At 44.4% G+C, this 17,825-nt stretch overlaps 1 protein-coding gene across 7 annotated transcripts in view; it reads left to right on the top strand.

The window, feature by feature from the left end:
- Positions 1–17,825, top strand: part of RAP1GAP2 (RAP1 GTPase activating protein 2) — a 322,912-nt gene that overhangs the window by 131,347 nt on the left and 173,740 nt on the right. For 3 of the 7 annotated variants that reach the window (XM_050929146.1, XM_050929149.1, XM_050929150.1), the window contains one exon: positions 1,232–1,267. The exons of 1 other annotated variant lie outside the window; for it this stretch is intronic. In XM_050929146.1, coding sequence (XP_050785103.1) covers positions 1,232–1,267 — 36 coding nt within the window. Of the gene's footprint in view, positions 1–1,231; positions 1,268–8,674; positions 8,715–17,177; positions 17,268–17,825 lie in introns of those variants that run through there. 3 more of the 7 variants (XM_050929153.1, XM_050929155.1, XM_050929152.1) reach the window with 3 other exon arrangements.

The raw sequence follows: 17,825 nt of genomic DNA, 5'->3' as shown, positions 1-17,825 counted from the left end.
GTAATTGTTACATAGTCCATATTCCTAATTTTAGATACAGAAATGATACATGCATACAAATTGGATAATCACATTCAGTAAATCATAACCTTTCCAATGATACCTTACAAGACCCATCTTGCATAAAGTATATCTGTCATATCCATATTATAAGCATATTTTCATAAAGAATATGAAGTGTGGCATCACAATTATTTTAATAATAAGTGTTCCATGGAGATGGACATTTATTAAAAGTACCAAATAAATAAATAATGGCTTGGGATCTCGTAAACCATTAGACTCAGACTCCAGCTACAAGTTGACAGTACTATGTTGTATGCATACAATGTCACCTTTTGTCTGTAGATCTCAAAGCACTTTGAGTGGGTCTCCTATAGGATATAGTCTCTCTGCCTTTCATCATTCAACCATGAGTGTGAATGTGTGTCTCACATCGCACTGGTTGTAGTCAGTGCCTGAGAAAACGTGCATGGTTGGGAGGCTCCCCATCTTGCAGACTAGGTCCTGGGCTGCATGAGACCTGGGTTCCATTCCTGTCTCTGCCACTAGCCTGCTGAGTGACCTGAGACAAATCACTTTACCTCCTTGTGCCTCAGCTTCCCCCCCTATGAAATGATGCTTTCCTCCTTCGTAAAGAGCTTTGAGACTTGCAGATAAGAACTACTTTACAGAATGTATATCAATATAGTTGGATTTAAGTGGACCATTACTGGTCAGGGTATGAAATGACAACCAATCACAGGTTAGGAACATCAGTTCTGGGAAACAGTCACTCAATGGGACCTTCATTCTCCATAGAAATATAGAGAAAATCTATTTTTACTATTGAGTTGTGCATGCACAAATTTACTGTTGCCTGTTGCTTCTGGAAGGGTTTGCTTAAGGCTCTGAGTTGTGGTGTTTAGTGCATTAAATGATACAAAGATACAATCAGTAAACAACTCATGTTGTGTGGGATATTGTGTTACTTGCTTTATGGTATAATTGAGCAGCACATTCTGTTTTGGGATTTCAGTGAGCTGTTCATGGTCAAGGCTTTGCACCAATGAACCTTACTCTGGTCAGATAAATGAAATTTCCGAAGGAGAATGTTGAGAGTCAATTTTATCAGCAGCTCTTGGGTCTCCTAAGAGCACACAGTGCATGAGGAAAAGACATTCTAGAATGCCTAACAGATCAAAAAACCCTCTGGATACTTAACACACTCTTTTTTTTTTCTTTTTTTTAGGATTGACAAAAAAATGCTCGCCAGTCTGAAGATCAAGTAAGTAACCAGAATTTTCTCTGATATAAAGCCATATTTGTGTGATACTCCTAAATAGGGGACTATATTTGCAGAGCCAGAGAACTTGGGTTTCTGATCAACTAGTTTTCCCTCTGATTTTCAATCAGTGGACCAGATTCTGCACTCAGTTACGTTGGTGTAAATTCCAAGCCACTTGGTTAACATCAGTGGGTTTGCAGTAGTGTAATTCAGATCAGAATCTTGCCTGCTGAGTTGGCAAGATTGGAAGAGGCTTACTGACAGGTAAATCTTAGATCAGCAAAAGCAGGTTTTATTACCTAAACAAAGGTGGTCTAAACATTTCCATTCTGGAAAGTTGTATGTCCAGCACTGGGGTGTGCAATATTGAGTTAAAAGGTGAGTACTAGCTCTCCCCAACAAACTATGAAGTCAGTTCATTTTTTCAACCACTGCCTTTCCTTTTGATTTATGTCCTCTCCAGTCCATGATCCAGCCTTTTGGTGTATTTTGCACATATGTATAGAATAAGATGTGAAAGTCCTTGATTTGCAAGCATGTGCAAACCGATTCATTTGTTTCCTTTTAATTTCAGGTCAGTAATATGGGTTTGCTGAGTAGTATGTTCTTGTAGTGTATAGGGATTCAGATTGTCACTAACCACTGTCATCCTAGCCAGCCAATCACACAGTCGTACTGTGCTACACCTACTCCTTTTGAATGGTATCTTACTCCATGAGTAGTCCCATTGATTACTGCTTGAAGAGTGATTTGCTACCTGTGTGAGTAAAGGTGGCAGAATCTGGCCCTTATTGATTTATCTGAATATGGTTAGTTTATTTAGATGCATAGAAATGCTAAAAAATGGCAATCCACATACTCTAGGTTTCTGACACTACTTTATAATTAGGGTGACCAGACACCAAATGTGAAAAATTGGGATGGGGGTGGCGGGTAATAGAAACCTATATAAGAAAAAGACCCAATAATCGGGACATCTGGTCACCCTATTTATAATACACCTTAAGTGCAGCTGTACAAGTGAGCCAGGCAACTTCAGCTCCAATCCTTTTCCCTCATTGATTCCCCATCTTTATAGTTCCCAAGTTTGCAACGTGTCCTGATGTTCCTCAGCCTTGGGCTAGTTTAGACAAGAGGAGGAGAGTGAATTCCAAAGCTGTAGGCCACTCCTCCCCCCTTTTTTTTTGGTAGCTGTTGTTCAATTACTAATAAAGTACAGTCCTTGCTCAATAAGGGTGAAATTGACTTCTGTGCAGAAGGCCCCATCACAAGACATAAGCATGACTTAAATCCCATTGAAGCCCTCAAAACAGGGTTTGAATGAGGTGCAGGTTTCTGCCCAAGAGTGAATTTTACTTTTAGAAAATGTAGGAAGGATTTCAGGGAAAAATGTCCTTAACAATGAGATCCATTAGACTGGTGAAAGGTCTCCAAAGGGAGGGGATGGAAGCCTAGTTATTTAAATGACTTACAGCTGGACAAAGCATTGGAGAATATAGGTTCATAGATTAAAATTCTGGATCCACTAATATCCATGGAGCCAGCATCCCATAGACTTTACGGCCAGTAGAGACTATTATGATGATCTAGTCTGATCTCAAAATACTGTGGTCATAAGCTACTGGTGAGTTGGAGGGGAAATGGTTAGGTAAGATGAATAATTGGTCTTTTCCATCTTTGTTTCTTATGCTACCCTCCTTTATATAGCAGAGCTATTTTTATGCACAGCTCACTGCTTATTTTTCTTTGAAGTTCAAGGTGATTCATGAACTAAGTGATTATAATAAATACAATTACTGTCTTTTAAGTTGGTTTAAGGCAGGTACTGTATAATTTATAAACTGTCAAATTTACTTTGGGGGGAAATAAAGCAACTGCACTGGCCGTCACTGACCTTTCTGGCATAAATCTATTGACGTGTCACTTACACTGTGTGATTTCTACACCTTTTCAAGCTGTACCACTGAATAAAGTGGGCCTGCTTTTTAAAAAGACGTGCCCCTCAATGGTTACAGGACGTAATTGGGTTGCTTAGCTTCTCCAGTGCTTCTTTTGCTAGGCAGAAGTTCTTTCTTTTAAATTGCGTTAGGGATGGGATTTTTCAAAGGTGCACAAATCCCAGGGAACTCCACAACTCCCTTAGGCTGTTTGGAAAATCCCAGTTGAAATGTGAAGATGTCTAGCGACTTTCTGTACAGCTGCTTGCATTGCATTCAAGATAATCAGCTTAATTATACATGGAAGAACTTGGTCTTAGTCCTGTTATGCTGGGGTAAAAATTCGTCTCTCACCCCACGCTGTACCTAGAATCTAGAAATATGAAGGAGGACAATATGTACTCACAGTTTGAGTGCTGCCTTTAGAAGACTTGTCTTGGTACTACCCCCACCTGCATTTTGTTTGCTTTCACTTGTCTGTTGAAAGGACCCAATGGTTCTTAGGCTCTGATCCTTTTTAGGGTGCAGAACCATGGAAGGTGCAAATGTACGTAAATACAAAAGTACGTTAAATCTGATCTCTCTCTGTGAAATCTGGTCTTTTATGTGCGTTTGCCGTATACAATAGAGATTCACGAGGGAGACCAGTGTTTCCCAAATTGGGATTCCTGAAGCAAAAGGGAGTTGCGGGGGGGGGGGGAACAAGGTTATTTTAGGGGGTTGCAGTATTGCCATGCTTACTTCTGCGCTGCTGCTTTCAAAGCTGGGAAGCTGGAGAGTGACAGCTGTTGGCCAGGGGCCCAGCTCTGAAGGCAGCACCATGCCATACCATGCCACCCTTACTTCTGCGCTGCTGCCTTCAGAACTCGCTGGCCAGAGAGTGACGGCTGTTGACTGAGGGCCCAGCACTGCAGGCAGTAGGCCAGAAATAAGGGTGGCAATACCATACCCTCCTTACTTCTGTGCTGCTGCTGTTAGAGCTCTGCCTTCAGAGCTGGGCTCCCAGCTAGCAGCTGCCCAGCTCTGAAGGCAGCGCTGCCGCCAGCAGCAGCACAAACGTAAGTGTAGCAGTACCGCACCCCCCCCCTCCAATATCCTTGCCTCCCCCACCCAACAACTCCTTTTTGGATCAGGACTCCTACAATTACAACACTGTGAAATTCTAGATTTAAATAGCTGAAGTCATGAAATTTATGATTTTTAAAATCCTATGACCGTGAAATGGACCGAAATGGACCATTAATTTGGTAGGGCCCTAATCATGGCTTTTGGTGTTGAAAAGAGTGGGAACATTAGGGTTACCCAGCTATGGCGACCACAGGTCTTGTAGCCACTGTGTGAGCTAGATCTACTTTGAGCAAAGTTAGATGAGACCATGGTTAGCGTACTGGTGGCTGGTCTGTGATAGCATTTCCCTGAAACTACTAGTGGTGGAGCGTCACTGGTGGTAACAATGTTGGGGAGTCTTACAGAAAAGAGGCTAATGGTGACACAACCATAGAGTGCAACAAGAAGGTGTAAAAGTAGCATTATCCATGTATTTTGCGGATGATGAGTACACAGGGTAAAAGCCTAGTGCTATTACTACGCACATTACAAAATGTATTTCATGGTCCTCTTTAATTATAACTATTCCTGGCCAAATTTGGATCGGCAGCACCATATGGGACACTTGCTTAAGGGCACACATCATCCTTCGCTTCTTCCCTTGACAGACTGTCCAGTCACCCTGGTTAGGTTGATAGCCAGCCACTTCCTCCTGGTAAACTTCTAATGCCTTCTTGGATTTCTGTGTTATGGATAGATTTAATCACATCCTGGACATTTGCCACCTATGAGTCAGTGATCTAAAGCAAGAACATTCCCAGCTCTAGGCTATTGCTGCTTGTCTTGGCCCTCATTCGAGTTCTTCATCTTGTTCTTGATAGCTAGGATTTGAACCTGATTCCTATCTACCCTTACTAACTACTGCTGTGTCCATTTTACTATCGATGAACTGGAGACCCTCTCATCTTGGAAAAGTATGAACAGGTTTTGTCCGATAGCTTTGCTGAGTAACACTGCCCACCGTTGGCCAGCCCCTGAATTCTGCCAGTAAGTTTTGCCTTAGATCCATCCACGGTCATTCCTGTTACTTGTTTAGCCTTAGAGCAGCTACCATTACACCTCCTTTTAAAATCTAACTATCTCCACAGCTTGGGGCCTGATCCAAAGCCAATTGAAGTCACTGGAAATCTTCCCAGTGTGATTGCTGCGTTGTCAGAACTATATTCTGAGAACATTTTGCCAGGGTTTTACTCTAGAGGTTTGTCAGTGAAAGCAAACAGTTGCCTCTCTTCATGTCTGAGGATATTATAAGAGCTTTCTGTCTGGGTCCTTGGCAGCCAGCACCAAGACAATGTCACCTTTGCATTTCCAGGGAAGAGCCTCAGGAAACTGACCAAAGAGAGTATCACACTTCACTTAGTAATAACTTGAACTATGTGCTTAGAACAGAAGAATGATGGCTGGAAATACAGGGCCTGCACTGCAAAGGGCTAAGCGCCTCCTGCAAAAAACTGAGCACCCACAACTCTTCTGGGTTGCCCAGCACCTTACAGAATAGCACACTGAGTCAGACAGAAGTGAGATGAATTGCCCAGAGGTTTGCCTAACTCATATTGTTTACTCTCTTGTGAAGTATCCCAATCTGCCAGAGTGAATTGAATCTACCCTAAAACAGCTTTCGCCCATTAGACAGAAACAGAGCATCAGCACCTTTCCTTTGGGCTGGGGCCAGCCCAGCAATGGCCATCACATTAGCTAGTGTGAAGTTCATGACCTCAAATCGCTAGCTCTGCCTCATTCCCTGAAAAGAGGGTTTTCTATGTACACAATCATTTCTGTGGACTTTGCCCTTTCTGTCTTGCACAAAGGATGCTTTATACATTTCTGGAGAATGAAGAATTAGTTCTACTGATGGTTTAGTAATAGCAAATACTTATGGTGCCACGTATATTGTATTCGATGCAGGCCAAACCTTAAGGCCTTTTCTCAGGTCTTGATCCTGCAGAGGGATCTGATAGCAGTGTGGTCCATGCTTGCAGATTCCATTACAAGATAAAGAGTCTCATTCCTTATTCTGGTGATGGTGCCTAGTGGGCAGGGCACTGAATTAAGAGTCAGAAGACCTGGGGTTCTAATCCTGGCGCTGCCATTGGTATACTGACTGGTCTTGGGCAAGTCACTTAAACTCTCTGTATCTTTGTTTTCCTTCCCACTCTTTGGTTATCCTATCTATTTTCCTGTAAGCTGTTTGAGGCAGGGATTGTCTTTCTATGCGCATGTACAGTGCCTTGCACAATAGGGCTGCAATCTCAGTGGGTGTCTGTGTGCATTACTATAATGCAAGCAATAGTACTCAGGACATGCTCCCACTGAGTCTGAGATAATTGTACGGGTACTTAATCACTCTTGTATTTCCCGTAAAATCATTGCTTGCACAATTATTCTTTATTTAATGGGAAAATATAGCCAAGCCCCTTTGGGAACCTGCTGTTTGAGCCTGCAACGCCCACCATAAATGACCTAAAAGAAATTCAGTGAATGAGCTCATCACTAGAGATTTTTGCAGAATTAATGGGGAGGTTAAATCTGGTTCCAGTGTTTATACCTTTGGAAAAAAAAAAAAGATCCCTATGGAATTTTTCTGTGGTGCCAAGAGTGATGTAATTGTTTCTCTTGTGCTGTCTTGTGCAGGACTGTATTTCTAGGGGCTGTGTCAATTGTTTGTTTGCCACTGACTCGGGTTTCTAGAAACAATTCTGCTATGCAAACGTATGTTTAACCTTCTCTACCCCAACACACCGGTCCATTAACAGCGGTACAAGCAGGACCGGCGCTAGAGGTTTGCGCGCCCTAGGCGCACAGCAATTTCGCTGCCCCGCGCGGTGGTCCGCGGCTCCAGTGGAGCTGCCGCAGTCCTGCCTGCACGACTGCGGCAGGTCCACCAGAGGCGCCTGCCTCCCCCTCCGGCAAAACGCTGCCCACCAATTATCCTGGCGCCCTAGGCGATTGCCTAGGCCGCCTAAAAGCAAGCGCCGGCCCTGGGCACAACACAGGACGCAAAAGGCTGTGTACGTGCTAACTGTTGATATTATTTTTATTGCACCTGACCTGTTGTAGGCAACACTGCTAGTGATCAAAATATCAGGCCTACCCTGGGCTTCCAGCCAGGTCTGTTGAAACCTCATGGGAATGTGACTCGACGGCAAAGGAAAAGAGTGACGTAGTCACATGCTTACAGCATTAAGGGTCTGTTTTATAGCTTGGCCAGATGAGGATTAAGGGAGATGGAGAAGCCATGCTGAGCTGTGACTGCATCTACACTGGGGCTGGAAGTATAATTTCCAGCTCAGGTGGACGTACCCTCTGCACTAGCTCCGAGCAAGCTAGCGCACTAAAAATAGCAGTGTAGCTGCAGCTACACAGGCAGCAGGACGGGCTAGCAACCCCCCCCCCCCGTGTGCTTAGGTTTTCAGATAGGATTGTACTCAGGGTGTGTAGTCGGTCTGGCTGCCCACCAAGACAGGGCTATTCTGCTTTTTTTGCATTCTACCTGGATCAAAGCTAGCTCAGGTATACCTAGACATGCTGCAATTGTGCCTCCGGATTGCTGTGTGGACATACACTCCTCATACACAGCGTAAAAGCCAGATGGAGGAGATGGTTAACTGCGGCAAAGGCATATGACTAGGCGTAACTGGATACGGTTAGGCTAAAGAAAACTTTAAAGTGAATATGACTTAATGTCACAAGGTGCTGAGAACGTTGGCCATTCCTGCTCCACAGGAACGCAAACCATTTAAATGTCTGTAATTTTAAATATAAAGCAACAGTAATTGGAAGAACATGAGGCCAGTGGGACTGCTCAGACGCTTTGCTGGTACAGAGCTAGAATGTTCAGCATCATGCAGAATCAAGCTCAGAGTGAATATCAGAAAAATATCCTACGGGAGGAAGCTGTTAGACTGTGAAACAGCATGACAAGGCAAGCAGTGGACGCTTCATGAAGCTAGTTACCAAAGAGCAACATGGACCAGGCCCCAGAAAACACTGTACAGAACATCAGAGACGTTCTACAGACCAACACTGTGGGCTGGATGGGTCTGTTCAAGGGCTGGTTGGGAAGATTTTTCTTTTTTCCCTGTGAAATATTTTAATGAAATTTATTTATTTTTGTTTCATTGACATTTTTCTTTGAAAATATCCAGGTTTTCATACCCCCACAAAAACCCATTTTTCCAGGTTTTCATGTGTGAAAAATGTCAAATTTTTACATTTTTTTCACTGAATTTTCAATGAAAATGGAAATATTTTTGTGAAAACTGGTTCAGTCATAAAGCCATTTTCTGTCAAAAAATATTTTTTTAATGGAAAATTTCCAAACGCTGTTAGACTTTTCTCTCTCTCTTTTCGGAGACTTAAAAAGTTCAGGTTCCATCCCCCTTAGTCCCCCTTCCCCCAAAGAGGTAAGTCATCAGTTTGTTAATATTGGATGACAGTTTCAGTTTCCATCATTGTGAAAAATTAGGGCTGGATCTAAAGCCCATGAAAGACAATGGGGATCTTTTCTCACAGACTACAATGGGATCAGGCCCATAATAAATGGAGACTACCTGCTTCAATTTTCCATTGACCTCTGCTGCTTTTTGTTGGGATGAGTGTCCTTTTCATGATTCTCTTCTGGATGGACCATCCCATGACGATCATTCACTGCCATGGGTTGCACAAGTGAAATTTTCATTCTTGTTACTTCTGCTTAGGGTTGGGGTTTATTATGGCAAAGCCCCCACATCAGTTCAAATGGCTAGTTACGTTTAACATGCTCCTCATTTCCATTTTGCATTGCTTATCAGCATCACATCTGTGTATCGCTTCTGACTGAACTCCCCCTTTGAAGAAGACCAATTTCTGGCATTCTTTTTTCAGAATGCATTTTTAATCACGGCAAAATTATCTGATTGTGTGATATTTTTCTCTCTCTCTATGTCACATCTATATACACACACATACGTGGACTCATATGACATAACAGAGACCAGATTGAGAGCAAGAGACCTCTCTTCTTTTTCTGCACTCAGAAATTAGGGGATTGCACAGCTTTTCTTCTTCTCTGGTGTTATTAGCTTCAGTTACGTCAGCAATCCAATTTGCTCTCTGCTGATGGGCTGAAGGAGAGTGTTAGGTCAGCCAGGCTTGTTCCCTCAAACAGCCTGCGGAGATGAATTTCTTGCAAGGAAATTGATTCTGTGCGCCTCTGAAGCCTTCAAGTCATGACAGAGAAATTAAATCTATCACCTCACGGGCGGTAGCTAAGAAATGATATTTTAAGCATGTATGAAATGAAAGCAAAGGTTCATTGAATGATGACTTTTTGGGGGAGATCAGCTGCTGTTGAATCACTGCATTTTTCATTCCTCTTAGCTAATAGCTACTGTTAGAGACAAGCACCCCTTGGTTCACTGATGCCCCAAGAGTGTCTTTATAGGAATTGTACATGTTGGCTTCTGGAGTGAAACAATTCATTTTAGGGGCTGTTCCTTTTTGCAGGATCACAAGCAACCCAACCCTGGTTTACCAAATGTCTTAAAACATGTCTAAATGCAAAAGTTGTACCACTCTCACAATACCAGCCCCGTCTGTGCTACGGAGCCTGTGCCATTCTGGCCATGTTGGCTTAGACACAGCATATGCTGACAGAAGGAGGAATTATACTGGCCCAGTAATATCACCTACCTGAGCAACATTAGCTATGGTGACAAACACTCTTCTGTCAGAATAGTCATGTCTACAGGGGACAGGGGGTGGTGGTTGCCAGCATATCTGTTATCTAAGAGGTTGATTTTCCCCCCCCACCCACACTCTTAGCCAACAAAACTGTGCCAGCATAACTTTGTAGTGAAGACTAAGCCATAAACATAGTTAAAGCCTCTCAACTCCTTTAATTTGGATGCAGTTAGAGCAGTATAAAGGTGCCTATGTCTAGTTATTTCCATATGGGCAGGGAACTGAGGGACCCTTTCACTGGCAGAGCGGAGTCCACACCAGGGACTGTACTACCGTAACTAATTTGGGTGAGATATCACACCCTTCACTAACCTAGTTCGACTGATACAAAATCGGAGCATAGACCAGGCCATAGAAACATCCCGTCTGTTTGAAAGGATGAGGATTTTGGATAAACAGCAGGGCAATGTCTGGTGGATAAAATTCATCTGTGTGCAGAAAGGCTGCAGAGGCCTTTGCTTGTTCTCTGTATAGGGTTAAATTTCAACTTGTTCAGGGGCAGGGCATGATTTTCCTTTATGTATGAGGCCTGTGATGCTCCTGGCAACAAGTCAGGCCTCCCACCTAAAAAATTCAAGTTTTTCACACACAGAAGATAAAAGAAATCCAACAAAAGCCCTTTTCCCCACCCCCGTCTAGTCTGTGTCACATCCCATAGACTCAAGTCAACTCTCACATTCAAAGCTGCGTTGTGTGACATCCAGCTGACGGGATTCGATGTGACAAATTGTCAGATAAAGGACAAGGTGACTTGCCAGGTCGCCGATGTATAAACAAAATAAAAAAAATCTTTCCCTGAGATAGTCTAGGCTGTAGATTATTTCCAAGCAAGAAACCATGACTGGAGACGTGGGGCCAGATCCTCAGCATGTGGAAATTATTGCCAGTAGAGCTAAGTCCCCAGACACCGACTGAGGATCTGGCCCTTGGTTCCTAGCGAACCATTAAATTGAGCTGTCTGTGATGTAGGAGAGACTGTGAGTAGTGTTTGTGCGGCTTCTCCCACAGACATCTCGGCTCACAACGTAGTGGACTTCTTACCCCACATTCCTTAATGCAAACCTAGGGCTCTCCTATGGCTTTTGAAGCCATGGTTGTGTAATGAGTGGTAGCAGGGACTTGTCCCAGTGGACTGCGGAGGAAGTAGGTGCCAAAGCAGTACTTGCTACTTCTTTCTACAGGCACAGCGTGTGCTCTTTTCCCCTCCAGCGTGGCCTCAGACTGCCTGGTGTCCCCTATCTGGGTTTTCTTGTTGCTGGGATGGCTTCCATCTTGGTTGATACACCGGAGGCCTCCAGAACTAAAAGCATGAGCTAGTGTCCACTCCCACCAAGCGAGTCTGGAACAGACTCCCATCCTCTGCAGATCAGGCACAGAGGGGGACAGGTAACAGACTCACCAATGAGCTACACTCTGACTGCTCTCTGCACTTCTACTCAGGCATCTTAACTACCGGGAGTTTAGCTAACCCTGCCCAAAGGGCGAGTAACCAGCACACATGACCATGTTGGGAGAGGCTGGTTGAGGGATGGGGGTGTTTGGTAGCATGGAGGTGCACTGACCCAGTGTGGGCAATACTCATCTCAGTGCACAGGGTCAGTTCAAACCCACGCACCACGTGTGCAGTGTGTAGGCCTCGTCCTGGTCCGCTGCATCGAGGCGGGTTTGGCTCAGTATGTTTTGGTGAACACCCAAAGAAGCTTGTTTAAGCCTCACTATTTGCAGCTAATTATTTTCTGAAATTCACAATACTGCTGGTTTGTGGGCAGACTGCCTCATTCAGTGTTTTTCTCTAATGTGTGCCCAGTTTGAGCCACATTAGATATTTGTATGAAACTTTAAAAAACACCCTCTATTAAAAATAAATGATTATGGCAGCCTCGTAGACGGGATGCATTTTTCTGGGCATAGGCAATTTTTTTCCTCTGCATTTTGCTAATAAAATGACGAGCTGTTTTATGCAAGGCAGGGGTCGCTTAGAACATCAATGTTTGTTTCAAAAGTGTGAGAGTGAATGAACATTCTGCCATTGCAGATTTTGGCCCCCATCCTGCAATTGCATCTATGCTGGCAGATCCCAGCCCCCATGTGGAACCTGTTACAGTTAATTGGGGCTCCATGCGAGTACCAGGGTCACATGCATGAGTCCACTTGCAGGACTGGGGCATTACACACTCAAGCCTTTGGGCTGGGGGCTGTTTGTTATTAATATATGTTCAGACATCACTTTGCAGAATGGGTCCCCAACCCCGATTGATCTCTGGGTGCCATGGAGACACAATTAGTACTTAGTAATTGTCAAAGTTAGAATCAGGACTCACAATTTGTCAGACCACTCTGTTTTATTAGCACAGCGCTCTGCCAATAACATTCAGAATATGTGAGCGGCCATGCAAGGCCAAAACAGTCTTATTTATACAGATAAAAGAGCGGGAATCAGACAAAGGAACAAAGAAAGCAAAACTGTAAAATTCACCTGGGGCACAGCATGCATATCCTACTTCCTTACTAACTCTTTATGGATCTGAGGCTAATACTTCACCAATTGCCCTTAAATGGTGCAATTGTTCTATGTGAATGTCTGTATTCCTGACACCTGGATTGCAGTATTCCAACAGTTTTTCTTAAAGGTACAGACAGCATTTCTTTAATCCTTTCTATTTTCACAATATAATTCATTCTACTTTCACATAATCAAGTCTCTAACTGGCAGAGTTCACCCACTGGGCAATTCCACAGTAAAGCAGTCCTGCTCCTACTGATATCAAGGAGAATTTTGCTATTCATTTCAATGGGAACCAGATCAGGGCTTAGTGAACATAATGGCCCAAATGTCGGCTTCCTGAAAAAATGGCTGCACATTCTCCACAAACGCAGAGCCTGATCAGTGGTGGCAGAAGCTCGCTTTGAATGTGGGGTGGTGGAGCGGACATACTTGGCATGGGAGGGAGGTAGGAGAGTCAGGAATAGTTGATGGAGTGGGGGCGATGCTGAAATTTGGGGATGGGTGGGTGGGTTCTTGCCTGCTCTCTGGCCCAATCCTGGGTGCCGTGGCAGCTGCTGCAGCTCCTTTGGGTCCGCTCTCACCTCCACCCCCTGCACGTGTGCACAGTTTATGGGGAATAATGCACAGGTGCGGAAACATAGCTCCCCCCTCAATATTTCCATTGTGCGGTGCTAACTCCCAGCCTTCCCACTGGCCCGCCTGCTTCCACTGTCCGTGACCCCAGTCCTGTTAACGTTTACCACCAAGCTGTAGTGGAACGTCTCATGCCACTTAACATAGATCATGGGTTTCTCAAACCTCATTGCACCATGAACTCCATCTGACAACAAAAATTACTACACAACCCCAGGATGGGGGACCGAAGCCTGAGCCCATATAAGTCCTGCCGCTCCAGGTGGAGGGGAAGGAGTGAGGGGACAAAGCCCAAACCCTGCTGCCCTGGGCTGGGGCAGGAGGACAAGGCAGAAGCCCAAAGGCCTCAGCCCCAGGCTGGAGGCCTGTAACCTGAGCCCCGTGACCCAGGGCTGAAGCCTTTGGGCTTTGGCCCCAAGCAGCGGGGCTCAGGCTCAGCAAGTTTAACACCAGCTCTGGCAACCCCATTGGCGTAGACAATAAGTGTGTGCAGGTTCATGTCCTTATGCTGTGAAAGACGTGGTAAAACACGCATGGGTCTGACAGACTCCCTTCTGAAGGCAGCTGTGCTGCTTTCGTATCAATGCCTGACTTCTCTGTGCTTTGCGCTTATGCCTCTTGATGATATTCCCAGCCTATAACCTTGGTCAATGTTGAAATAAATGGGCAGGTGGAGATTGGGTACAAAGCTGCAATAATTGCTTCTGTGTGTGGGCAGAATTCACATGTCCTTGCATAAAACATTGGGACAGCAAGACAATGCAATTTTGGGAGCTTAGATACTGCAGCAACGGACACCTTAGAAACACCTAAAATAGAAACGGGAGTTAGATATTTACTGTATAAATAGAGCTCATGGCTGGTTAATTCTGTAAGTATGCTGTCCGCAGTGCACCATTAAATTAATTAGCATGGAATCTCAGTAAGATCCTGAGCCCAAGACAACTGCTGAGCAAGAGGGGTTCAGAATCAAGTCCTAGGTCAATGTTACTTGTGATACCAGAATATATGCTGTACTTTAGCAGATGTCCGAGGAACCTGATCTTGCCATTGATTTCAAAGGGTATTGAGGGTGATCAGCACGACCCAAGTGGCACGTAACACCTCTCAGAACTTGGCCCAGATATGTGTGAAAACAACTGTTAGTGTGACAGATGAATTTCAGGAAGTTGTGGAGTGGTGTGTGTGTGTGGGGGGGGGGGGGGGTGGGGGGAGAGTCAAACCCTGTTTCACCATGGGAGGATTGGGCCTAATGGTTGTACGGAATGATTCGAGTAATGACACTTCCATCGATATCTCTCGGAAACATGTGGTGCTGTTTCCCTTGTACGTGTGGTTTGCAGAATGCGGTTTGTTCTCGGTGCTTGAATGACACAATCGTATCCCAGCTCTGTTAAAAATTGTGTGGGGCCCATGTGTCTCCCTTTGAATTTTGTTATTTTTTTCATAATTACACATGCAACCTATGAGAGGATTATTTAAGAGTCCGAATAAACTGCACCTTCACCTAAATCTTTTATGAATGACTGGAATTCAGGAGCAGGATTAGTTCACTACAGCTAGTTATGTTGGTCCTGGAAAAACATGGAAAGGTCACTTTAAAATTTCCTTTTTCCTGATATGGTCAATGAAAGAGGACAATTTGCTCCCACTGCAACAAGTCTTACTCTTTCCCCAGTTCTCTTGCAGTGAGGAAAATTGAGCTCCTTATATCTCCTGCCCCCTTTCCCAGCATGCACTGTGGAAAGCTCTGCCAATTCCATCAGCCTTGGGAACTACCACTCTCAGAATTCCATTAATTTGAGGTTGAAACACGGAAAAGGGCAGTGACAGGCCTATACTTTGTCTTATTGGCCAGAAAAACTTGTTATATTTTTCCAATCCATGTTGTTTTTCAGCCTTGTCCTGGGAAGACAGTGCTGGGAAGGCAGGTCAGACTCCAAGGTCCCAATCAGTTGCTCTGCTTAGACCATCAACTGTGGTGTCAATTAGTGCCAAATATGCTAGGGAAACTTGGGTTGTGATCACAAATCCACTTCACACAGGGCGTACCAGCGGGCAACTTTGTCACAACCAAAGTGAAATGGATTTGAATTGTCCGAGTAAAGGGGAATGGTAACGAGATTTGGAGTCTGTCTCCAGGGCCATACTGTCTTCCAGAGGAGATCCCTTTTGGATTTAGTACAGCATGTATAATATGAAAGCTTAAGATTCAACTAGCCTATACTGGTAGCTTTTTTTTTTTATTGTTCCCTTAAATAGGAAATTACTAGTTCCCTTTAATTATCAGGATGATGGGACTAAAAATGTGAGTCCTCTTCTTCATGAGAAATCCTTATTTTTGTGAGTCACCCCATTGAACTCAATAGGTTCTCTCCCACCTGGGTGGAGTTTCTTTGGGCTAACCTTATGTGAGTGAGAGGAAGATGGGAGAGCAGGATGACTAAGGCTTTGCAGGGTCTGTTGTTTACTCACAATTAAATATTATGCAGTGTTGGCTGTTGCAGGCTCCGCAGATAAAGTTATTGTAATATTAGCTTTGTGAGTCTTCAGCTCTGTGCTACCACAATACTGCATTTTTTTGTTGCCTTTTGAGTGTCCATGGGAAATGATTATGTCAGTTGCATTAATAGAACAAGGACTTGAGCGAGGGGGAAATAAATAGATGTGAGTGAGCTATACCGAGTATGTGAATCCAGCCACTTCAGCTGGACTCACCAACCTGGGACTCGGAAATCAATTAAGTATTGTGTACATTTATTTAACTACAGTAGTGGCTCAAACCTGAGGCTGCAGGCAAAGAGCACACAGTGCAGGTTGTAGATTTTGGTACAAAGGTGGCATAATGCACTCCCCCCTCCCCGCCCCCAGCTCCATTTGCTTCCTCTCCCAATTCTGAGGCTGCCATATGCACAAAGGTAAGTTAGAGCAGCTTGAGGGCTGCTCTAGGGTGCATCAGTTGCCTATGGGGATTGCTGCAGCATAGGAGCTCCTCAGCCATACTGTCTTTCCTCCAGCCGTATCCCCAACACTGACAGCAGGGAGCGGGTTGATGTAGTAGCCAGTACATCAGCTCTATGACTCTAGAAGATCCACCTTCGATGGGGTTATGCTGCTGTATTCAGTTACCCCAGCTGCATGGTGCAAAACCACCACTGCTCTCTTGGTCGTCATTGGGTATTGTACTCAGGGACTCCAGAGCTAAAGCTTGAGCCTCCCTTTCCTGAGCGAAAGGCCTAATGAGGCCAAGATTTAAAAAAAAAAAAAAGATCAGTGATTTTGCATACCTCAGTGTTGGGGTCCCCATTCTGAGATGCCTTTAAAGTGGCTGCATTTTCAGAAAGGGCTGAGTCCCCACCCTCTGAAAATCAGGCCCTTCAGGTGTTGGGCACCCATATCCCTAGTGCCTTTTGAAAGCCTGTTTCTTTCCTGACAGCTGTTGCTAGACTCGTACTCTCTGAGGATCAGGCTCAGAGGAGGATCAGTAACAGAGGGTTGTAGCTGCACCCTATGATTTGGCCTGCGACCTGTAAGTAAAAATGTTGCAATTCAGACTAGATCATAGTGTGAACCCGTGATCTGCAGAGCTAACTGTAGTAGTGGGGCATTGTTAAAAAACTGCACCAAACGAGGAGCCTGCAGACAGCAAGAATCTTGTCTTGCCCTGGTCTGTTATCCTGAGAGATGTTTTGTTGTTGTTTGAATTAATAGACTCAGACACACAGGTGGCACCAGAGCTTAAAAGCATTTTCTGTCTCCCTTTTTTTTCTTCTTCTTCTTCTTCCAAATTTGGTTTTCATTAGTTACCATGGTAACCGTGAACATGTCTGGTGAGAGAGTTAAACTTAGAGAAAATGAGTAGACATGACGAAGTGGGAGCGCAGGAGAAGAAAAGGCAGATTCATACTGCTGGCGTCTTCATTAGCAATTTGGTTGGCCTAATTTTATTAAAGTAATCTTACCTTGAGATGCAATTAGCGAGTGACACTCTGCATGAAGTCAAAGCGTAGTCTGGCTGCTGCCTCCTGCTAGCACCCTAGCCATGGATAACCTGTCATATTCCCCATTCAGCCGTCAAAATGCACAGGAAGCTCTGGTGAGTTGTTCTTTTTTAGTGTATTGTGTTGCGGTGGCCTGCTGTGACACTCTAGAAACCTTTGCAACTCCGAGAGTTGCTGAGTACACGGTGCCACCATTCCCTTTGTTTTCTGAAGGAGCATTCACAGAGGGCTTAATGATCGCATTGTACAGTTTGTTGTAGATGTTACAGTTCTTCAGGACCCTGGATTGAGGCCCTTGGGATACTAAGGAAGGGGAGGACTCCTGCATCTGTGTTGCAAGGGGATACTTGCAAAGACTCAGATGGCTTGTTACCTTACAGATCCAGGGAATAAAAGATCTTTTAAGGTTCACCATTGAGGACAGTGATATTTATGGGAGAGAAAAAGGTAGCCTGTGGTCCTTCTTTGTAAATAGGACATGGAAAATATTTTGCCCCGCACCAAAGTGAATTTTTACATTTGATCTAAGGGTTCGTCTACACTTGAAAGTTAATTTGGATTCAGGTAGGGTGTGAATTTAAAGCAGAGTAGCTATTCCTGACTGACTCCCTGCGTGGGCACTCGTATTCTGGAACAACTCCATATGTAGACAA

Source organism: Gopherus flavomarginatus, chromosome 19 (genome assembly GCF_025201925.1).
Source record: "Gopherus flavomarginatus isolate rGopFla2 chromosome 19, rGopFla2.mat.asm, whole genome shotgun sequence".
In the NCBI taxonomy this organism is placed as follows: Eukaryota; Metazoa; Chordata; order Testudines; family Testudinidae; genus Gopherus; species Gopherus flavomarginatus.
Note: the sequence above shows the minus strand (reverse complement) of the source record. Positions and strands in the feature narration are given on the sequence as shown.